Source organism: Xyrauchen texanus, chromosome 31, assembly GCF_025860055.1.
Source record: "Xyrauchen texanus isolate HMW12.3.18 chromosome 31, RBS_HiC_50CHRs, whole genome shotgun sequence".
NCBI classification, from domain to species: Eukaryota; Metazoa; Chordata; class Actinopteri; order Cypriniformes; family Catostomidae; genus Xyrauchen; species Xyrauchen texanus.
The window spans coordinates 16,396,047-16,421,300 of NC_068306.1; the positions used below are offsets into that span (position 1 = coordinate 16,396,047).

The 25,254-nt window shown below is 40.5% G+C and overlaps 1 protein-coding gene across 1 annotated transcript in view; it reads right to left on the reverse strand.

The window, feature by feature from the left end:
* The window catches only part of nnt (nicotinamide nucleotide transhydrogenase), a 62,814-nt gene that overhangs the window by 31,570 nt on the left and 5,990 nt on the right, over positions 1-25,254 (reverse strand). The window contains exons 3-11 of the mRNA XM_052100746.1: positions 18,219-18,448; positions 17,907-18,124; positions 17,468-17,555; positions 17,196-17,284; positions 10,378-10,565; positions 6,139-6,272; positions 5,713-5,904; positions 3,377-3,530; positions 463-624 (exon numbers count right to left, since the gene is read on the reverse strand). Coding sequence (XP_051956706.1) covers positions 463-624; positions 3,377-3,530; positions 5,713-5,904; positions 6,139-6,272; positions 10,378-10,565; positions 17,196-17,284; positions 17,468-17,555; positions 17,907-18,124; positions 18,219-18,448 — 1,455 coding nt within the window. The remainder of the gene's footprint in view (positions 1-462; positions 625-3,376; positions 3,531-5,712; positions 5,905-6,138; positions 6,273-10,377; positions 10,566-17,195; positions 17,285-17,467; positions 17,556-17,906; positions 18,125-18,218; positions 18,449-25,254) is intronic.

The window sequence follows — 25,254 nt, forward strand, 5'->3', positions numbered from 1 at the left end:
TTTGATGTTTATTAACAGAAACCTTAAGAAACTAAATAGGGTCAATTCTGATTTCATGTAAAAAAAATCATGACTTCCACTGCACATTAATAACTAATGGCCCTCACAGTGAGCCTGGTTTCTCCCAAGGTTATTTTTCTTCATCAACCGACAGAGTTAGAGTGTTGTGCTCTTTGCCACATTCAACTTTGGTTTGCTCAATGGGGTTCTAAATAAAGTTATTATTTAATAATTTATATTTATACACAATTTACAATCATTTAATCAAACTACACAATGATGACTCTACAGATTTTACAGTTTCATTTTCTGTTTATGCATGAACTTCTGTAAAGCTGCTTTTAAACTGCATGTTGTGAAAAGTGCTATACAAATACAAATGACTTTGTCAAAGTTAAAACAGCTTGTTAAAACAAATCATCTAGGATTTATGTATTCTGGGGTTTGTTTTAAGTAACTTACCTGAAATGGCATTTGTAACCGACATAAGTGGGGAGTGAAGAGCAGGAGAAACGCCCCATACGGTGTGGTATCCTACAATTCCTGCCAGGCCAAAGGTTGTAACCATCTGACTGAAAGCAGCATGAGGAGCACAAAGCCCAAGACCAATCATTGAAGCCAGACCTGAGAACAAATAAGAAATTTGGTTTCAACAAACATTTTATTGTACAAAAGGTTTGGTATCTGATATCAGTTCTTTTTTTTTCGGTAGGGAATAAGTTAATTAAGTTTTTGGTAGCTCTATTGTTTGTTTGTTTTTTGTTTTTGTCTTTTTCTTCTCTTAATAAAATAAAGGGTTTTAGAATGCAGAAGAGAGAATAATCAGCTCTGTAGCTGTCCACCAAATTCATAGTAGGGGAGCACTAGGACTGCACAATTAGTCGCAGATGATACGAGCATGTGCCAGGTTTAAACTGCAGTAAGGTGCTGTATATTCCCATTATAACTGGTGTACATGTTCTGTTAATCAGAATGAAGTGCACAAAAAAGGTACCAGTATGAAAGAACAGAACAGCAATCTGGAAGGTGGAAAAATAAAGAAAAATAATGCATAAAGAAATGGCAGACACTAATATCTATCACTTACGTAAAGACTATTTCTTTCTCCACCTGAAATGGGTTTAGAAGCACTGAAAGTTTTTAAATGTAAAATGTATGAATAGTATAAGGACGAAAACATGTGGCATACTGATAACAGTGAAAATTAGATTTTAATTTTTTTGGTCTATATTGCATATTTTTGTGTCTATATATGAAACACTACCATTTACAAATGTACAGGTAGGCTGAACTGGCACCCCTGTATTGACAACTCACAAAAGCCAGACATTCACTGCGGAAGGAAAAGGTGAATATAACCCTACATTTATCATTCCAGTTTCCTGGCAATCAGAAGCCAAAAAATGCCAAGGTGGTATGGAAAACAAAACCACTTGTGCCGCAATTATGTGATCAATTCTGATTTCAAAAGGCATCGATTTTCGGTCTTTGGGGCAAGTCAGGATTCTCTGTAGCTACATTCATACAGATAAGGCACACCATGAAAGGGAAGGAAGATCACATTTGCATGTTTGTTTATCAGCCGGTGTTTATTTACATGCAACTTGTATTTGTGGCTTGTCTGAGGAAGTGAATTCTTTGATGTTTCGCCAGTGCCGTCTCTCCTCACACAAGTGCCCTGGCCGTCTGCAACTAATAGAATTAATTTGTCTAGTTTTGTTTATCAGGGCTTTTGAGTCTAAATACATTGGGGGAGTGCACCAAACAGAAGAGCTGCCATTTCTGTGATTTCCAAGCAATGAAGATGGTTGCAGGGGTCTTTAACATGAGGTCCACATTTATTGTTTAATCTGAAAATCATTTTATGTGATTTGTTTTTTCAGCGTCTCACACAGGAGCATTACATACACTGGCGGCCAAAAGTTTGGAATAATGTACAGATGTTATTACAGATTCTTACTTTTATTCACCAAAGTGGCATTCAACTGATCACAATAGTCAGGACATTAATAATGTGAAAAATTACTTAAACTACTTCAAAGATTTCCCATCAAAAAATCCTCCACGTGCAGCAATAACAGCTTTGCAGATCCTTAGCATTCTAGCGGTCAAGTTTGTCCAGATACTCAGGTGACATTTCTCCCAACACTTCCTGTAGCACCTGCCATAGATGTCTTGTCGGGCACTTCTCACGCACCTTACAGTCTAGCTGATCCCACAAAAGCTCAATGGGGTTAAATCCATAACACTATTTTCCAATTATCTGTTGTCTAATGTCTGTGTTTTTTGCCCAGTCTAACCTTTTCTTATTGTTTTTCTGTTTCAAAAGTGTCTTTTTTCTTTGCAATTCTTCCCATGAGGCCTGCACCCCTGAGTCTCCTCTTTACTGTTGTACATGAAACTGGTGTTGAGCAGGTAGAATTCAATGAAGCTGTCAGCTGAGGAAATGTGAGGCATCTATTTCTCAAACTAGAGACTCTGATGTACTAATCCTCTTGTTTTGTTGTACATCTGGCCTTCCACATCTCTTTCTGTCCTTGTTAGAGCCAGTTGACCTTTGTCTTTCAATTTCAAGCATTGTATAGACTTCATTTCTCAAAACAATGATTGACTGATGAGTTTCTAGAGAAAGCTGTTTCTTTTTTTGCCATTTATTGCATACTGTGGCAACTCAAAAACAAACACAAAGACAATGTAAAGCTTCATTTAACAATCCAAATAGCTTTCAACTGTGTTTGATATAATGTCAAGTGATTTTCTAGTACAAAATTAACAATTTAACATGATCACTCAAGGATAAGCTGTTGGAGTGATGACTGCAGGAAATGGGGTGTCTAGATTTGATCAAAAATGATTTTTTTCAAATAGTGATGGTGCGGTTTTTTACAACAGTAATATCTTGACTATACTTTGTGATCAGTTGAATGCCACTTTGATATATCCTCCAACATGACAATGCCACCAGCCATACTGCTCATTCTGTGCATGATTTCCTGCAAGAAAGGAATGTCAGTGTTCTGCCATGGCCAGCGAAGAGCCCGGATCTCAATCCCATTGTGCACGTCTGGGACCTGTTGGATAGGAGTGTGAGGGCTAGGTCCATTCCCCCCAGAAATGTCTTGGACCTTGCAAGGGCCACTCCAGATACTGACTGTTACTTTTTATTTTCAAATAAAAATCGAATTAATCTAGGCAATTAAGGCAATAAAGGGGCCATATTAAACATGTGATATCCTTATTACCATAGTTGAATGAAAGAAACCGCCAATGCAGCCACCTTTTCCTCTTAAAATACATGGGGAGCTGCTTTCATATTAGCCCCAGGGGACCAAGAGAGATCAGCAGGAAGAGGGAGGGCAGCCGGACTGTGATTTACCTCCGGTGTAAAGCCCAGCAGTGTTTAGAGTGGCTCTGAAGGGGGAGACAGTGGCAGCCTTTTCTTTCTCCAGCTCATGGACACTCTTTTGTTTTGGAGGTGCAGCCACTGGGATGTTTTGAGGCTGTGGTGCAGGGAAAAGTATTTTTCCATCCTGCAGACAGAAAGATGGAGAGCCAACATTTAAATTACACCAACACTCATCTGCTTGACAGCTAAACTAGTGACAGAATGACATTAAGTCATACCTTTAAAATTGCTCACATCTTTCAGCTTTACCAAGGCATTTTAAGCAGCCAAAGTGTGAAATGTCTGTGTCACTAGTGTGGTGGTTCCCAAACTGCATGCTGCCATGACCGGTTAGGGGTGCCAAGGAATCTCTGCTCAGTTCAATATTTTAATTGCTGGGGGGCCTGGGTAGCTTAGCGAGTATTGATGCCGACTACCACCCCGGGAGTTGCGAGTTCAAATCCAGGGTGAGCTTAGTGACTCCATCCAGGTCTCCCAAGCAACCAAATTGGCCCGGTTGCTAGGGATGATAGAGTCACATGAGATAACCTCCTCCTGGCCACGATTAGTGGTTCGCTCTCAATGGGGGTGCGTGGCAAGTTGTGCATTGATCGCAGAGTTTAGCATGAGCCTCCACATGCAGAGTCTCTGCGGTATCATGCACAATGAGCCACGTGATGAATCCATCACCTGGATTGAGGCGAGTAACCGAGCCACCATGAGAACATACTAAAGTAGTGGGAATTGGGCATTCCAACATTGGCAGAAAAGGGTATATTATACATATTAAATGTTTTTTATTTAATTGCTAGCGAAGTACTGGCAGTACCAAGAACAAATGTTGTACCCTTGTGTTGCGAGTACAGCCAGCTGTTTTCAAACGCTCACATGCGTATATCTGCGCGTGTGCGCTCATGTCTCGCTGAATGCAGTTAACAGTCAAATACACTTCTTAGTCAAAATGCCCCTCTTGAAGAGACTAAATCTGCCATGATGCCATATTAATGTGTAAACAGCCATTATTGCACTGTATTACGTGAGTGTATGCAGACAGGACAATAATCTTATAATATCTGAAGTGTGCAATGTGTAAATGCAACCTAATAGACCTGCTGCTGTCCGTTATATCCTTAATATTAATCAAATGGCAATACTGACAAGAAAATAATAAAAAGTATTTGGCTGGATATCTTTAGTAGATTAATAACCAAATACATTTTAATGACAGATTTACTTCATATTCAAACTCTGACAGCATGGAATTAATAGCCTATTAAAGGGACCGTATGCCCAAAAATGAAAATTCTCTCATTGTTTACTCACCCTCATGATATCCCAGGTGTGTATGAATGTCTTACTTTCCCAGAACACATTTGAAGAAAATTAGACAAAATATCTTCACTCAGTATGACATTGAAATGCAAGTGGATGGTGATTTCACTTTTGAAGCTCCAAAAATCTTCTAAAGTGACATGATCACTTTTGGTGTGAAAAAGATCTATATGCAAGTACTTTCTTAACTATAAACCATTGCTTCCGTTCTGCAGCGGTATGCATGTACTATTATTGCGTTGGCATGCGAGACGTGGGAACTGACACATGTGTGACATGAGCAGCGCCGTTTACAAGTGAGGAGGAATGCTGTACTGTAGCTTGGTTGGTTTTGATCCGTTTCTTTACTCACAATGGTGCGTTTGTGTGCTTATTCTGGATGTCTCAACCGAGTGTAGAACCTGAGATTATGTCTGTGTCATGGCAAAGCGAATACATCACACAGGAGACCGCTTGGACTCCACCCTCTCGTGAAGCTCACCGGAATCGTTGGTATACAGAAAAAAAAAAAAAGTACTTAAATGTATCTATTTTCGAAACAAAAGCGATCATATCAATTTAGAAGACATTAATTTAACCGCAGATATATGCTTTAACCGCGATTTTTGGAGCTTCAAAAGAGAAATCATCATCAACTTTCATTTTAAGGATCTAATGAGACAAGACTTTCTTCAAATTTGCTCAGCAGAAGAAAGAAATTCATACACACCTGGTATATCATGAGGGTGAGTAAATAAGACTTAATTTTTGGGTGAACTACCCCTTTAAATTTAACAAGCCTATTAGCATAACAATATCTAATAATCACACATTAAAGAATGTCAACAATTTAAGCATTTTGCATTACATTACTTCTTAAATGTTTTTATATTATGATTTGTAATGTTTAATTGCTGCTGTAACTGAAATGTAAAGCCCCATTTATTTCATTACGGGCTCTTGAATAATTACTTTAAAAGCTTAAAATGTTTGGGGTTCCGTGGGAAATGCTTTACCTGCATAACTATTGAACCTCGAATGACGTGGTCCATGGTGCCATAGTCAAACTCATTTTTGACATCAAAGTAAAAAATGTCCTTGTCTGGACTGATGGCACGAATAAGTTTGATGATGTTGTTGGAGTACAATGTGCTGGCCTGAGTTGGGAGGCGACTTGGGAGATCAGTGTAGCCGATGTGGATCACACCCTATGGGACAGAAAAGTTCTAGCATTTTTTTAAAAAATTATGAAACCGTTAGTCATAGAAACAAGCACAGATATACAGTAAATAGCACCAAAACATGTATAAACATTTTTGCTGATATTTTATGTTATGCATTGCTGTCATGAAGTTACTCAGAAAAACATATTCCCAAACCTTCCTGATAAACAAGAAAAATATTGCTCATGCAAGACCCCTTGCATGTTGCAATGTCCTCACCTTGTGAACTGACAGTTCTCCAGGAACCGTGGTCTCGATGTTACCCCCAGCCTCTGCAGCAAGGTCCACCACCACTGAACCGTCTTTCATGGTTTCGACCATTTCCTTAGTAATCAGCACAGGGGCCTTCCGACCTGCATAATCATTTCAGCACAGTGAGACTGGTAAATCAAAACCATGACTGATACGCATTTAATAAGAGTCCTCTGATCTGCCTTTTATCTGTGCAACCGAATACACAGATAAGCTGCTTTGCGGCTGGTCGGTTTTAAAACAAATAAAAAGATTTTTCTGATACAAGTTAAATGAACTGTATGAGTTTTACCAATTCAAGCGTGCTAAAAAAAAAAAACTCGGGTATGCAATTCGTGCATACATCTGTATTGTGTACAAAAAGTCCTACTAGTGGCTCCATAGTGGCTTCAAGGATGAAAATAAAATTATGTAACATAGGAGTGATACCAGGGATGTGCATGGCCATGAAAAGTCACAGGAACTGTATTCCCAAGTGCCAGCGGTACGGAGCAAGCAACACGGAGTAAGAAGACAGCTGTCTGCCAATCTCAAGCATGGAACGACTCAAAGCAACTGTTATGACACTAGGGAAACTTGATAAACATTTCCATGGACAAAGGCTGATTTCAATTAGCTTTCAGTCATGAATATTGGGACAAAGCATGCTTAAAAAGGAATGTTCCGGGTTCAGTACAAGTTAAACTCAGCTCAAATCGACAGCATGTGTGGCATAATGTTGATTACCACAAAAATTAATTTTCTTTAAAAGGTGCACTTAGTTTTTGGCAATTAAAAAAGTTTACACAAAGACATGAATAAAATGTTTTAGAAATATGTTGAAAATGATATAGACTCACATGAGATGAAGACTACAGTAATGTCAAAAACCTTATAAAAGCAGTTTAATATTACATGGAGCGGGTCACCCCATCATCGGCACTGTCATGTTACCAACACATGACACTGTGTCATGTAATGGTCATCAGTGGTACCAATGATTGTACAGTATTGATAAACAGGAGTATGATCCACAAGACAGTCCAAACAGAATGAAAAAAGTAGAAAGATAAAATGTCCAAACAAGAGGTCCCTGCTGGAGTGATTAAACAAAAAGCTACGACCTGCAGTGCTCAGCGTGGATCATGGACAAGCGTTTCGCTTGGATTGAATAGAAGAATGCCTGTTATAGGGATGTGTGTAATATGAGACGGCTAAAAAAAATAAAATAATAAAAGACTAAAAGTAACAAAACCGAAGATAAACAAACACATTTGGTGTAAACCAACAGCTTTTATTAGTAATTCTGGTACAGAGTAAGAGCCAGCTAAATCCTTGCTAAAATCTTACTTAGTGCACCTTTATAAAAAAAAAAAAAAAAAAAGCACAAATCTGAGTGAGGCACTTATAATGGAAGTGAATGTGGCCAATTTTTTGTTAACCCTCTGGGGTCTGTGGGTGTTTTGGGCCCTGGAGAAGTTTTGACATGCCTTGACATTTGTGCTTTTATCAGTTGCTTAAAAACACATTAAATGGCTAAAGTCTGATAACACTGTATTCAGCACAAACTGGGCTACAATAATATGTGAGCAACATGTGTGTACATGTTTGTATTTTTGAGAAAAAAAAATGTTTATGCATGGTTTTTGAAAAAACTAAATTTGTAAGTCATTGAAATAAGGCCATATAACATTGGTCCACAAGCCTTTTGAGAACTGAATCTAGCCTAGAGTTTTTTGCGACAAAGTGATGTGAAAACCATCCTGATCACTCATTCATCAAAACAATATAGTAATTTATCTTTTGTAAGACACTTTTAGTGTTAGAAAGTTCATATGCGAGGAGGCGTGAACTATCATGAATATTGATTGTATTTCACACCTGAGGAGACAAAAGACCCCTCCCCTCGGCCTATCAATGAGGAATGTGACAGAAAGGGAATGAATGTGAGGAGACTTAATGATCAAAATCAAGTTTTAAGTTAAAAGAAGTAATTTGACTATACATTTTCCTTACATAAAGACTTTACAAAAATCTAAAAATTTTAGACCTACACTACCGTTTAAAAGAAGTCTCTTCGGCTCACAAAGACTGGATTTATTTGATCCAAAATACAGTAAAAACAGTGATATTTTGAACTATTTTTACAATTTAAAAAGAATTGTTTTCTATTTGAATATATTGTAAAATGCAATTTGGTATCAAAGCTGAATTTTCAGCATCATTACTGTAGTCTTCAGTGTCTCATGATCCTTCAGAGATCATTATAATATGCTGATTTTCTAATATGGGCATATTTAAAGTGCATTTTACTCATTTACACCTGAACACATATTTGCAAGCACAAGCTTTGTTGATGATAACGAGGCAGCATAAACACTAGATAAAATATAATATAAACGTTCATATTATTTTTGGATCATATTTATATCATACAGCATACAATTTAAATACCAGCTTTAGCTGAAACAACATTTAAATGTAACTAAAACTTGCTTATTAGGAGTCATATTTCAAATTTCAATAATCTGAATCCTGGCTGGTAAGTCTGGAAACAGTCCCACTAGTAAAATATGTACATGTTTATATAAAATAGCATGTCAACTAATGAAAACTAAATGACTTACTCGTCCGAAATTGTATCCTCAGCTGGATCAAGTCTCTCTTCAAAATACAAACGTTCATCGGAGTCCTGCTCTTCTGAGGAAAATTTTAACTGTCACTATCCAGGAGTTTTCTCACTTGTGTATTGTGCTGTATTTCAAACGCGCAGAAAAATGAACAAACTTGTTTTTAAGAAAGTCGGGGGCGTTTACCATTTGCATTGATCGCCTCAGCACATTAGCATATGAATAGCGCCCTCTGCTGGTGGGTGTAATCACATTCGAGATAATTAGCTGAGCCAGGAGAAACTGTACATCGCTTTGTTTCATACAGACTATATTGCAGGAGAATATTTGTTTTAAATTATTTTATTTAAAAGTAGACATTTTAAGCTTTCTTTAGACATATGTTTCATGTTTGTGTGATAAGTATTTGCTGATATTCAGTTAATTTTTGTGACGCGTTTCAGATATATGCTCACAAACCCAGAGACTGCTGACAGCTCACCTTTTTTATTTTCTTTATTTTACAAAACACAAGGTTTTGTTGTTATTGTGAGTGTACACAAATAAAAGTAGACCCTTTATAGTCTCTAATGATGTCTTGCACTTATCTGTATGCCCCAAAATGACGGAGAATTTCAGGTTGTTTCTGCTGTAATGATGAAAAAATACAGCAGGACTCGCCGGCGCGTCCGTCGACCCCAGAGGGTTAAAATACTGGGGACACAAGACATCAAGTATATGCGTGTAAACATGATTTTAATGTGGTAAAATCACATACTAAAACTTTTCTGTGTAAATTTAGCCAATTTTACAATTTTGTTACCATGACGATATTATGTCAACAACCCCTAAAATGCCAATTTAACAACTTGACAGCTCAAATAATACATGAGTTTTAACAGAAAAGATGAATTTAAAAAAAAGTGCTTTTATAAAATTTTAAGACTCACATTTCTCGGTTTAAACCCTCCAAAAATTGGTCACATTCAAGTTAATTGTCCTCATTCACTTCCATTGTAAGTGCCTCATTGTTTTTTTTTTTTTTTTAAAAAAAACAAAAACAAAAGGGAACGAGTTGAAATTAATTTGTGGTAATCAACATTATGCCAAAAATGCTATCAACTGAGCTCAACTAAGCAAAACATTACTTCAAGATGAACATGCACCACTTCTAAAATGACAAAGCCGTTTGATCTGTACATTAGCTTTAGTTTAAAAGGAAATTAGTAATTTGAGTCACTAACATCAAACACAAATGGTTTTGGGATGTTTGGGATAGCTATTATATTCCTATTATTCCCTCAGTTTTGAAATTAATAGTAGGCAGAATGTTAGCCTCAGTCACCATCCATTTTCATTGCATCTTTTCCATAATGAAAGTGAATGGTGACTGAGACCTAAGATTCTGCCTAACATCTCCTTTTGTGTTCCATGTAAGAAAGAATGTTTATATGCATTCAGAACAACTTGATAGTAATTAATTAATGACAGAATTAGAATTTCATTTTCAGAGCATCACCAAAAGCATGATCACTCATCTGCATCGGTCAGTGCAGAGTAGGATGTACGATGGAAAAAGAGGGCATGGGAAGGGAGCGAGTCTTGCAGGTATGCATACCGGGAATAAGCGCGGTGCTGATAAGGATGTCAACATCCAAACACTGCTTGGCAAACAACTTCAACTCTGCCTCAATAAACTCCTTGGACATCTCCTTAGCGTAGCCGCCCTGGCCTTCCCCTGACTCCTTAAAATCCACCTCCAAGGGTTCGGCACCCAGCGACTTAAACTGCTCCAATGCAGCCGCTCTGGAGGAAGAGGAAAATGAATCAGACACCAGGAGGACACGAAGATGGGCTGGACAAGTGACATATAAACAGATGTAGAGTTCATACAAGGGATAATATACAGTGGGAAGTCATTCAACATTTCTACAACTTTTGCTGTAAAATGTAAAGATTTTTTGACACATTATTTAATCGGACTACCAAAAGTTGATTTAACAAAAATTGTTTTTCTTTTTATAAAAACTCGACAGCAAATCACATGCATTTTGAGCTAATTTCACAACATAGCACCTGTTTGTTACATTTATAGTGGAATAACACCTACTTTGTACACTTCCTACTATTTCCTTTTAAACATACTATGTAACAGTTATCACACACAAAAAATATTTTAGAGTATTTCTAATAAGTATTTATTACATTTCAAAACTAAATAGTTAAATTGATCAATAAAACGTATATACTTTATTCATTATTTTACAAGTTTTATTCAATTAAATTAGTTAAAGATTGCTTAATTCAATTCTGAAATGTGTAAATCTTGAAAATGCTATATAATAATAATAATATTTTTGTGGAGAAAAAAAAAAGCTAGTATTGCACTATACACAAAGGCTTTTTGTGAGCATTTGCACAATACAAACTTCCTTCAAACTAGAATGGAACCTGCATTTACATCAATGAAAGTTGGTGTACAGATGTAACAACGTTAAAGATGTGCCGTCCTAATTTGGAAGCACTCTTTATCAAATGTAAGCCTTTCTACTCGCCTCAGGAGTTTCTCATTTATTTCTGGTTTATACTCCTCCACAAGCGTGCATGAATGCAGCGCTGCAACAGCTGGCTGATAAGATCAAATACACGGAACAACAAAACCCAGACTCACTTATTATTCTGGGAGATTTGAATAATGCTAACCTCACCTGTGAACTGCCAAAATACAGACAGTACATTATGCCCCACCAGAGACAAAAATACTTTGGATCATTGCTACAAAACAATAAAGGATGCATACTGCTCTCTCCATAGAGCAGCTTTGGGACCAGAGGCGGCGGCAGCCGATTTTGCCGGGCCTTCAGCCCCGAATGTTTTGTGTAGCCCCGAATGTATTTTGAAAAGTTGACTGACAAATATGAAACCAGACAATAGCCTATGTAAACCCCCGAAATCATAAGTTGCCTTATTTAATTGTGTTTTGGCTTTGCACATACTGCATACAGCCTGTAAAAATAGACATAGGCATAATCTAGCCTATAGAATAAGTTCCTTTGCTGCCGGTAGCCTATGGGCGACTCCGTTTCTTCCTCTCTGTTGAATATGCAGCAGGTAGGGGAGGAGCGTATTTGAGGTTGCAGATACTGTGACATCAGTTTCTTTGAGGATATGTGCATTCCTACTAGGACTTAACATACAACAATGACAAACCATGGTTTACAGCAAAACTCAGGCAGCTTCATCAGGCCAAAGAGGGTACTTACAGAAGTGGGGATAATATAATCTACAATCAGGCCAGGAACTTAAGTGAATAAGGAACTCAGAGTGGTTTAAAGAAGCTAATCTGATAAACTGAAAAACAAGTTCAGCTAATGACCCTGGACCAGTGTGGATTGACCTAAAATAATTTACTAACTTCAAGACACCATCCCCCAACACGGTAGGGAACCAACAACTGGCTGACGACTTGAATGTGTTATCCTGTAGATTTGAAAGGCCCAGTCTCACACCCTACACCTGCTCTGACCTTCACATTACACAAACATCAACATCTCCTGCAACCACACTCCTGCTACTCAATCTGCACTTAAGATCTGGACCCTTTCTAGATCCCCTTCAATCTGCTTAATGAGCAAACCGGTCTGTGGATGATGCAGTAAACATGGGATTGCATAATATCCTGCAACATCTGGACACACCGGGGACATACGCAAAGATCCTTTTTGTGGACTTCAGTTCAGCTTTCAACATCATCCCAGCTATTCTCCAGACTAAATTACACCAACTCTGTTCCCACGTCTATCTGCCAGTGGATTACCAGCTTTCCGATGGACAGGCAGCAGCTAGTGAGATGGGAAATTCACTTCCAGCACATGTATGTGTCAGCACTGGTGCCCTCCACTCTCCCCACTACTCTTCTCCCTAAATACCAATGACTACACCACCAAGGACCCCTCTGTCAGGCTCCATAAGTTTGCAGATGACACTACTGTCATCGGCCTCATCCAAGATGACGATGAGTCTGTATACAGAAGGGAGGTTGAACGGCTGACTCAATGGTGCAGTCAAAATAACCTGTAGATGAACAAACTCAAAACAGAGGAAATAATGGTGGGCTTTATGAGGAACACACCAACATTGACCCCGCTCACCATGCTAAACAGCACTGTGGCAGCAGTGGAGTCATTCAGGTTCCTGGGCACTACCATCTCACATGACCTGAAGTGGGAGACACACATCGACTCCATTGTGAAAAAGGCCCAGCAGAGGTTGTACATCCTTCGCCAGCTGAGGAAGTTCAATCTGCCACAGGCGCTGCTGATACAGTTCTACTCAGCAGTCATTGAATCTGTCTTCTGTACATCTATAACTGTCTGAATAAATATCAGTTTGGTTCAGCTACAAAATCCGATATCAGAAGACTACAAAAGGACAGTTAGGACTGCGGAGAGGATTATTGGTTGCCCCACTGCCTACTCTTCAAGAACTGTACACTTCAAGAGTGAAGAAAAAAGCTGGAAAAAAAAACCCACTCACCCAGCCCACTACCTTTTTAAACAGTTGCCTTCTGGACGGCGCTACAGACCACCAAGCACCAGAACAGTCAGGCACAAGGACAGTTTTTTCCCTCAGGCTATCCATCTCATGAACAGATAAAATTCCCCATTGAGCAATAATTATGTGCAATACACAGCTTAGTCTATTTATATTTATCCAACATACACTACCTCGCATCTGTATATAACAGATTTGTATTTGTACATGTGCATGTTATATATATTTCTCTCTATCTATTAGTCTTATTGTGCATTCCTATATATACACTTATATTTTTTCTATGTTTTTATTTTTATCTGTCTTGCTGTATTACTTGTACACTGGATGCTTTTGTCACAAAGACATATTCCTTGTATGTGTAAGCATACTTGGCAGTAAAGCTGCTTCTGATTCTGACTCTTGAGAATGAGAAGGCATCAAGACGTCCTTGATCTCTTAATAACTGATGGAAAAACTCCACAACTAATGCAATACTGCCACCCAGTGGAGGCTTACTGGAACTGAAGCTGTTGGAACTTTTGCAGAGTTTTTAAAGTTTTATTTGTTTAGTTTAAGCAAAAAAGTCAAGGGCACTTATTCTAAACTCACTGAGCTTGGCTAAAATATAGTAGGTGATCACATATTCAGGGAATAAAAAATAAAAAATGTCAAATATGTACACTCAAATGCTGGCAGTATTAGTAGTGACATTACTGCATTCTACGGAGACCTTTTCAATCATCTTATTTTTGGAACCTTAGACAATATCAACGTCATTAGAGTAACGATTCAAAAGGTAAAATATAACACAAATGTGTAAATGGTCAAAAAAGGAAATTTGACTAAGAACATCTACAGTGTTGGGGAGTAGTTAACTAGAAGTAGCTAAGCAACTAACATTTTACAGCAACTATATGTTTCTGTTGCATTACAGCAGTTTAGCCATTTTCACAATACTGTTGCTTTTACAATAACAAGCTACAATTTCCAAAAAGTAGCGCTTTAGTGTCACAAAACGCTGTATTTGTCATGTTGTTTTGCGAACGCAATTAGCAATGGAAACTCCAGTTCATTTTACTGAGTCTGTAATTTTGTGTGGTTCAAATAAATGATTCACTTGAGCCCCACGCAGTCTTAAAGGGACATGGCTTCTTTTATAAATGAAATATTTAGTTAGTTGCTGCTGTTTATCACTATATTTTGATTCAGATATATAAAATATGGTGTTTTCTACTTTATTAGTGTATTTTAAAGCGGAAGTATGACTTTTTGTGCCACTAGCGGCACCAAATGTAATTGCAAAAATAAACGTTTTCAAAAACAGCTTTCTGAAAACGTGCCCCCGTCTGCCGTTGGTCAAAGAGAAAGACCCGCCCTCAACTCACGCGATTGGTTGAGTAAGGTTGTTGGGCGGATCTAAGCACGTTTCTGAACAGTAATTTTCATTGGAAAATTAACTTATGAATGGCTAACTTAGAATAGTCTCTGCACATTAAGCTGGGAAAGGAGAAAGTATTTTAACGCAGAAAAAGTTCAGCTTTAAGTATAAATTTGTGTTCAAATTAATGCTGTCAACCTATTTGTTTAACCCTTGTAAATAGTAATATTGTAGTAACCATGGTTATTTTTGTGGTTACTATGGTTTTACTACAAATATCATGGTTAAACTGTTTATTGTAGTCAAACCACGATTCATTTTCGTGAGGGAATGTTACCCTATGTATAAGCCAATACACCGATCAGCCACAACATTAAAACTACTTGCCTAAAATTGTGTAGGTCCCATTCGTGCCACCAAAACAGCGCCAACAACATCTCATAATAGCATTTGGAGATGCTATTCTTCTCACCACAATTGTACAGAGCGGTTATCGGACATGGACTGTCAGTTCGAAACTTTGCCATTGTCTGGCCATTCTCTGTTGACCGCTCTCATCAACAAGGCATTTCCATCTGACACTCACTGGATGTTTTTGGCACCAGTCTGAGAAAATTCTAGTGAGCAGCAGTTCTGTGGACAGAAATACCTTGTTGATGAGAGGTTAACAGAAAATGGCTAGACATAGACAAAGTTTCGAACTAACAAATTCTATGGTAACTCAGATAACCGCTCTGTACAATTGTGGGGAGAAGAATATCATCTCAGAATGCTATTATGAGATGTGGGTTGGCACTGTTTGGTGGCACGAGGAGGACCTACACAATATTAGGCAGGTATTTTTTATGTTGTGGCTGATATAACTATCAGGTGATATTTAATTCTGGAGTCATAACTGACTGCAAAATTAAACAATATTATAACATTTTTATATATCTAAATATTTTCATCTTTAAATAGCTTCAATGTATTTAGCTACTTTTTGTTAGTAGCTTGTAGTGTATCTAACTACTTTTCTAAAAGAGCATATTGTCTGTAGTTTATCTACTTTAAGTTACGAGTAGCTTGTAAAGCTACAATTTCAAAATAACTTCCCCAAAACTGAGCATCCATCAAATCAGATTATATAAAAAAAAAAATTTTTTTTAAAAAAAACACACCTTTTCACAAAAGTGTGAGGATACATTTCCGCCAGATTTAGCAGCATAAATCTAGCAAACTTTTGTATGTATGCAATTTTTATTTTTTTTAGCACACATTTATAACTGTACTGTGTATTAAATTACCTTGGAATTAGTTTTAAAAATGAGTTACCACAGCTGTGATGGGGCTGCTAATACAGCTGCTGAGAGAGTGACAGAAAAATTGCCATCGTCCCTCTTCTGACTGTCATAATACAGCCCTCTCTATTTTTTTCTTTATTTGAAAAGTTGTAGAAATGTAAGTGACATTTTTCTTTTAATGTTGGAACAAATAGATAAGCAAAAATTACATTTCCTGTGGTCTCCAAATCACCACAATCGAGGTTCACCCTGCAATCCTTTACTTTCATTTTCCAAAACCCAATAGTGTAAAGAGGGTCTATGGAGCAAAAATCATCCAAGTATAAGATTTGAGCACCATGGTGGAAGGCAAGAATTTTAGCAAATAACTACTTAAATTTAAGTCAATTCCTCACAAAAGCATAATTTTCTTTTTTTTTCAGAAGACTTGGAATAAACCTCAGAAGTTGTATGTACTAATTTTAGGGTGCAATATTTTTCTTTTCGGAGCTTTACAGCTTCTGGTCTTTATATGGAAGAAAGCTGCGTGCAAATGTTTTGTGTTCAACAGAAGAAGAATTAATAGTGGTTTGGAACAACATGTAGATTTTTCAATAATCCTTCTGGTTATTTGACATAACTGTGATTATTGTGCACTTTAAATTCCAATCACATTTTAATGCCCAAATAAGGGAATTTTAAGTAAATATATAAATGCCATGAACGGCGTGTTTGTGTATCATTCGGTTGAACTCTGAGCATCACTGAGCTGCATCACTGAGCTGCACCACTGATCTCAAACAGAGCAGCTCCTGTCCAGAACAGCAGGATTTGAAAAATAAATATAAATATATTTCATTTAAAAAAATATATATATGAGTTCCAAAAACAACACTGTAAATATACAATTTTATAAATCTAAAGTTGACCAAATAGAGAAAAATATTAGAAGGATTAGAAATATTTAGATACTATATTTCATGTCATTCAAGCCTTAAAATGAAATCTTACAACCCTATTTTATTATTTGATTTATAAAGTTAAATAAGTAAAAATGACTTCTTAAGGCGTATGAAGCACACATGGCACTTAATTGTGAAAGCCCTAAGAGAGAGATAATTAATTGTCATAGACCTAAAACAGACAATTGTAATAATTGCAAAAATTTGTTCAGCCAAATTTCATAATCATGACAGCCCTAAGGTGAGTAAATGATGACAGAATATTCCAGTCATATGATCTGGACGAACAGCCTTTTACCTGGTGTCAAACCCCCTGACTATGGCACCCATAGCACGGGCAGTGCCAGCAGAGGCCAACCCAGCCACTCCACCTCCAATGATCAACACCTGCCAATAATAACAGTTCATTTTAAAGTCAAGCTCTGAAACATATAGAACATTCAAACTGGACAAAGTATCAACAGTGCTAATGTGTTCTTCCAAGAGCTAATGTGAGAAGTGTATGGTAATGAATTAAGCAAACTGAAATCAAAACACTTCAAGCGTGCATGCGGTTAAGCCAGCACATACCTTAGCAGGGGGAACCTTCCCCGCAGCTGTGATCTGACCGGTAAAGAAGCGGCCAAAGTTGTTTGCTGCCAATACCACGGCTTTGTAGCTGCCAACAAAAACAGAGGCACATCAGTCATGGCTGCTTATGAGGTAGAAATTAAGATACGATTTACACTGGCCACAAACATCACATTTGTTGACACTAATGTCACACAAGACTTTCTGATCTGTGAAGTTCAACTGTTTGTTTGGGATCTGGCCACAACACCAAAAATAAACATTAAAAAGTATGCGAGCTGTGTAGATTGGACGCAGAGCAGCGTGATTGTACCTGGAGCATTTTTTTTTTTTTTTAAAGGTCTGTGCTTCATTTCACTCACACATTACAAGCTATCAAAGACTGCCTCAAAAATGGAAGAGCTCAATCACACTGCTTTTCAACTTTAGATGGCCTTACCCAGCAATGTTGGCCATGGAGCTGAGGGCATCATAACCCTGGGCGATAGTAACACGGGGCACCTGGTCCATGGCTAGGACGGTGGCTTTTCGCCGGGACAAGAGGTCCATCAGCTCAGGGTTCTGAGCAGGATAGATGAAGCTGACAAGGGAAGCTCCATCTTTCATAAGGTCGGCCTCATGAACACCCAAAGCACAGTTCAACATGGGGGCGCGCACCTGTGTAGGTGGAATGGAGATCACTGAAATAGACAATCACTACTCACAATAAACCTTTATCTCAAACCTGCAGAGGCGAGATAAAGGAACCTACCTTAAGCAGAACATCAGATGCAAAAACTTCTTTAACATCCTTAATGGTGGCCCCAGCCTTTGTATACATTTCGTCAGAGAACTTAGCAGATTCACCAGCACCTGACTCCACCACCACATTGAAACCCTGCTTGATGAGTGCTTCCACTCCAGCTGGAGAGATGGCCACACGACGCTCATTCTGAAAAATTTCCTTTGGAACACCAACAGTCAGATGGTTGTATGGAATACCTGCAGGGAACAGTGGAGAACAGAATTAATCAAGGCCTAGAGAGAAAAATCTCCAGTGCAAAACAAAAAACAAACAACAGCTAACCCAAAATAAAACCACAACCAAACAAAACCACAAAAAACTAAAAAGTTCTGGGTGCAGATTCACAAAAACATTTGAAGTTCTAAAGGAAAAATTTGATGCGTGTAAATGTTTCCAACTGCAAATATTTAAAAAGAAATCATACTCTTTCTTAGGAGCGTCTTAATTTTTCTTAATAAAATGACAGGCTTTGACATTGTATGCTTACATGAGCTTGCTCTTGAGGTTGCCTTGTCTAATACAATAAATTCATAGTGGTGCCCGGTATACTAACAAAATATCGCGATACCAAAAAATATGAAATGGTCCAATATCATCTTCAATTCTGTACCATTTTAAAGTATGCTGCCATTAGCAAAATGTAATGTAATATGTTTTGAGATGAAATCAAAGGCAATTTGAAAATAATAATAAAAAAAAAAAAAAAAGTCTTGATATGACCAAGTGTGTTCATTTAACAGCAGAAAGATGTCATTTAATGAAATAATATGGAGGTGCGCACACAAACCCAACACAATACTAATGCTTGATTTTCATGCTACGTGTCCAATAGTATCTATTTACATTGCTCAAGAGCAGTGTGTTTAGTGTATAATTGGCTGTGAACTCTCAAATGACCATGTTCACCATTGCAGCTCAGAGATTTCAGCTTGCAAGTCGTGAAAAGCTTGATATAACGAACCCTTCAAAAACAGAAAGAACTTCAAAAAGGTCTTTCCAAATACAAGTCACACTGAATTAAGAGCTCTATTCAACCGGATGTGTGAAATAGAAGAAATTAAGACTACTACATTACTACGGTAAAAAGTGTAATATTCAAATTAGTCACAATAATACTCATAAGACCAATAATATAATATTAAATGGTTATATAATTATTATCTGTAAGCAATATCAAAAAAGCAAGTGTACTGAATATCAGCATGTTTTAAATCAGCCACGGCAGACTTTTGCCTCAGGTAATCAGATTTTTTTTGTCATTAATATTGTAAAGCTCTGTTGTGCATCTTTGTTTTTTTTTAACAAAAAATAAATATATATATATATATATATATATATATATATATATACACACACACACACACACACACACACACACACACACACACTAATTATTATGTTTCTATGGAGCAAATACCATGGAGAGAGAGAGAGCACTAACATGATTGGTAACCACAATAAAAATAATTCACGACAACATTTACATAGTTTAAGCTGAAAATAAAAATATCATAAGTCAAAAACACATTTTAGTCAAAAATCACATTTCTACATAAACAGCCAATCGAGACTTCCGACTCAGAATGGGTCACATTTGAAACAACCCAATAAATTAATTAAACATCTTATCCGGCCCCTGGATAATTTGATTGGACAAGCAGCTTTCCAAAAATACTCAAATTTCTTTTAACAACAATGGAACTTTTAATTGCTTGTTTAACATCATTTGCCTATGTTTGAGGTGTTTCAGACCAGACAACTCCATCTGTGAATTCCAAGCTTGCGTTTTCAATAAAACAAATTATATTGATACAAGGATCTAAAATAGGTTGGTTGCAACATGTGTAAAAGTAATTGCGAGATAGAGATATATATATATATGCTATATATTCAATTGAATATATAGCATACATATATGACATATACGACAACACACCTTAAGACGGAATCTTTAGTGTTCTCATTTTATCAGCTACAAGAGTCAAACCTAAGACGAATTCTCAGTTTAGGGAGCCTAATAATACAGAAGTGAAGTGTGAACAACTGTGATCTCAGGTTGCTCTCCTGAGTGAGACCAATGAGCATCTCTAATGGAAAGCTTAACCTCACTTCCCAGACCAATACATTCCTTTACAGGCTCCTAATTGACCCACCAGACTGCCAGTTTTGAACTCGCACTCGGAGGTCAAAAGAGAAGAGCATTACAATAAAAGGTATGCATGCATGATAAAGGCTACATACAGAAGTAGAGTAACAATACAGGAGTTTATAAAGTCCAATTCGAAAGAGTTAAACATATAAAATACCTTTGAGATACATAGGAGGGAAATGTAAAAAAAAATAAAAAAGGGCAAAAAAAGTAACAATTTCCAAGACTCCATGAGACGTGCGGTTCTCTTACGAGAGGTTCTCTAGTATTGCGTAAGCTAGCTTACACTACGGGAAAGATTCATCTTTTCTGAGATATTGAAGCCAAAAAATTATCCTTAATTTTGTATCCATTGTCAACACAGTGCGGCAGCTGCAGACCTTGAGCGGGCTAGCTAGCGAGCTCATTGGTTGCTCTGCGGCAACTGCTGCAGCCTATAGACGAGCTTGGGCTGAACTCAGCATCCAATGAGAGGCGTCCGCGCGCTCACTGCATCAAAGCCCGCCAAAAGGGCGTGACTAGAGTGCATATAAGCGTAGTTCGTAGGCTGGAACCCTGATTTTCATCTCTTCAGTGAAGCTCTTCGCATCACTGAACCGGAAGCCGCGTCGCCGTTCGAGGGGCATCAAGCAAGCGTGGACTGCGCCGAAGAAGCCGGCCGTCTTCGCCACCTTCAGCCGTCCTGCGAAGCTACGCCATCCGGAGACGTATCCTTTTTAAAAGCAAGCTAGTTCTTAAAGAACTTCACAAAAGAGTACGAGCGTCTTTTTAAGATGCCTCGCTCCACTTGTCGCGCTCCTCTCAGCACCGGAGACCGCCACATCATCTGGCGCTCTCTGCCTGGGACTGGGGCATGCAGAGCTCGCCCTCGCCAGGCGGATGCGATCTCTGCGAGGAGCTGCCGATGTCGACCCTCGCGGGCTCGACTCGAAGCACTCAGGACCGGCCGCCGCGTCGCCTTCCGCTCAGCCGCGCAGAAAAAGCGCCGCTCTCAAAGGCTGCCGGAAACAGTGGTAGAAGCGATTGCCTCGCCGAGCCCATCCCTCGAGCATCGCCTTCACCCTCCCCGCCCACCCAGGACGCCAGCAGTTGCCGCCGAGCGGCTGCTCTGCTGCCATCTCAGACGAAGAAGTGGAGGATAAGGGCTGTTCCATCATGGCTTCGGACAGCAAGGAGTGGTCAGGCTCACACGCCTCCTCCTCGGCCCAGGAATCCAGCAGGACCCGCGCCGGAGTCGAAGGGGAACTAACACGCCTCCTCACACAGGCCGTCGACCGCCTCGGGCTCGAGTGGTCACCGCCCCTTGAGCAGGCACCCAACAGACTTGACGGCTGCTTTCTACCTTTGCCCACCCTCCGCGAGATGGCGGTCTAAACCAGTGCTCCCGTCTAAGGCCTGCAGAACAACTTCCGCCGCCGGCCAAGCTGCATCTGCTCTGCACTCTATGGCAGTGCTACGGACCTCGCCCTCCGCGCTACCAAAGCTGCAGCCCAAGCTATGGGGAAGTGCATGGCCGCGCTGACTGTGACCGAGAGACATCTGTGGCTAACGCTAGCTGACATGGGAGAAGCAGAGCGCTCTAAGTTCCTCAACGCACCACTCTCTCCATCCGGTCTCTTCGGCTCCGCGGTGAGTGGTATCATTGACCGGTTTTCAGAGGTCCAAAAAGCCACACAAGCCATGAATCTCTTTCTGCCTCGTCACGCTAGCTCCTCTGCAGGCCGCCCACGTGAGCCTCCTGCACGAGCCTCTTCACAGCGCCCAGCTCAACAAAGCCAGACTTCTCAGCGTCGACAAGGCGGCCGTTCAAAATGCTTACAACCAGCAAACTCCTCGCGCATGTGCGCCAGGGGGACTGGTTTATTTCTCTCGATCTGAAAGATGCTTACTTTCAGATTCAGATAAATCCCCGTCACAGGCCATTCTTGAGATTCGCCTTCGACGGCCAGGTTTATCAATACACCGTCCTTCCGTTCGGCCTGTCATTAGCACCCGTACTTTCACGAAGTGCATGGATGCAGGCGCCGCACCCCTCGCGGAGTCAGGGTTTGCGAATTCTGAACTATTTGGACGATTGGCTGATTTTGCCACAGTCACATACGGAGCTTCTGTCTCACAGGACAGTTCTCCTCAGTCATCTGAACAGTTTGGGCCTTGCAGTCAATTGGACCAAGAGCTCACTACAGCCCAGTCAGACAATTTCCTTCCTTGGAATAGAACTAGACTCAGTGGCAATGACGGCTCGCTTATCTACACAGCGCGTGCGCCGTGTGCAGCTGACTAGCCGCGTCATTTCAGATGAACAGCCTCACGCCTCTGAAGAAGTTTCAGAGAGTGCTAGGCTACATGGCCTCAGCCGCAGCAGTACTTCAACTGGGTTTACTGCGCATCGCCCGCTTCAGCATTGGCTAAACACCCGCGTCTCGCCGGGCTTGGGCCACAGGCCGCCAGCCAATCAGAGTGACTCAGACCTGTATTTCAGCTCTGCAGCCCTGGACAGTGGCCGAGTGGTATCAGCGGGAGTGATGATGGGAGCTGTATCTCGCCGAAAAGTCATCTCGACAGACGCGTCCAACACGGGTTGGGGCGCGGTCTGCGAGGGCTCTCCGGTTTTTGGCCTATGGTCAGTTCAGGAATAGCTCCTTCACATAAATTGTCTGGAAATGATAGCGGTCGAGTACACGCTCGTGCGCTTCCTCCCGATCATTCAGGGTCACCACGTCCTGGTCCGCTCGGACAACAGGTCTGTGGTATCCTATCTAAACCGTCTGAACGACGGCCCAGACAGACTGTCCAGAGACAATATTCCCCCAGGGGAATGGTCCCTGCACGCTCAAACAGTCCAGACGTTATGGCGCATATTCGGCAGAGCAGAGATAGACCTCTTTAGCGCCAGAAGAGAACTCTCACTGCCCAATATTTTTCTCGAAGCGAGGACGCGCTGGCCCAGGACTGGCCCAACCGCCCGCTTTACGCCTTCCCTCCCGTCTCGCTATTGCCACAGGTAATGCAGAGGATCAGGGAAACGCGCCACTCGGTGCTCCTCATAGCCCCGCGCTGGGAGAATCAAACATGGTTCCCGGAGCTTACACAGCTGTCACTGACAGCGCCGTGGCCCATCCCAGTGAGAGCAGATCTCCTCTCGCAAGCTCGCGGAACGATCTGGCATCCCCACCCAGAGCGCTGGGCGCTACACGGGTAGTCGTTGATCACCCACGCGTCGCTTTGCCAGGAGTAATAAACACCATCATACACGCTAGAGCCCCCTCCACGAGAAGACTCTATGCGTCAAAATGGTCTGTGTTTTCAAAATGGTGCACCGACAGAGACCTGGACCCACGGACATGTGGGGTGTCGCCTCTGCTCGTGTTTTTACAAGAGCTGCTGGATAAGGGCAGATCCCCATCCACGCTCAAAGTGTACGTGGCGGCCGTCGCGACGTTCGCTGAACCCCTGCACGGCCAGTCACAGGGTAAAAACGAGCTGGTCATCCGCTTCCTCAGGCGAGCTAGAAGGATGAACCCTCCGTGCCCCCCATCGGTTCCTATCTGGGACCTTTCTATAGTTCTCGAAGCTATGAAAGCCCCCCCTTTCGAACCGCTTCAATCCGTGGATGTGAAACACCTCTCACTTAAAACCGTTTTTCTAACTGCCCTATCATCAGTTAAACGGGTGGGAGACCTTCACGCGCTATCTGTCAGCGCTGCGTGTCTTGAGTTTGGACCAAGTGACTCCAAGGTCATTTTAAAGCCTAGACACTGCTACGTCCCCAAGGTGGTCGGTACTCCTTTCAGAGCACAGATCATTTCCTTGTCGGCGCTACCAGCATCTGATAGCGAACGCGACGCCAATCTCCTTTGCCCAGTCAGAGCACTGAGATTGTATACCGCTCTGTCTATGTGCTTATGTACTACACACACACTGGCCCGCACTCTTGCCGGCCAAATATTAATTCCCCACTCACAAGGGCTCCCCCGGGTCCCCCTTAATTCCCTGGGGCTCATGCAGTGGATGCTTGGCGCGGGGTTCCCGTAGCGTAAGCTAGCTTACGCAATACGAGAGAACCTCTCGTAAGAGAACGAATCGGTTACTAACGTAACCTCGGTTCTCTCTAGATGAGGGAACGAGTATTGCGTAACCGTCCGTGCTCGCTCCACGAGCGATTTTTCGCTTCATTCAATGAAAACCAGGGTTCCAGCCTACTGAACTACGCTTATATGCACTCTAGTCACGCCCTTTTGGCGGGCTTTGATGCAGTGAGCCGCGGACGCCTCTCATTGGATGCGAGTTCGCCCAAGCTAGTCTATAGGCTGCAGCAGTTGCCGCAGAGCAACCAATAAGCTCGCTAGCTAGCCCGCTCAAGGTCTGCAGCTGCCGCGCTGCGTTGACAATGGATACAAAATTAAGGATAATTTTTTGGCTTCAATATCTCAGAAAAGATGAATCTTTCCCGTAGCGTAAGCTAGCTTACGCAATACTCGTTCCCTCATCTAGAGAGAACAGAGGTTACGTTAGTAACCGATTCGTTTTACAGCTGCATGCATTTCTAGACTGCGAGAGTGTGACTTTGCAACAGCTCCAATTCTGTTCATATTATTGAAACTGGCTCAAGTTGTACAACAGAGCAAAGGCAAAGGGTTCTGGCATTAATAGAAAAGAAAAGAAAGCTGCGTGGCTATATTGTGTGTTTTGGTCTGTAAGGATGTACAAAAAGTGGTCAAGATGTGCTGAATTTGCACTGAGAAGTGATTCAAGTCATTTCCAGCTATTGGTAGCAGGAGGTCCCTTGTGGAAAATTCCACCACATGCCTGATCTAAATATAACAACAACATCTTGACTTGAGCTGCCTGGAG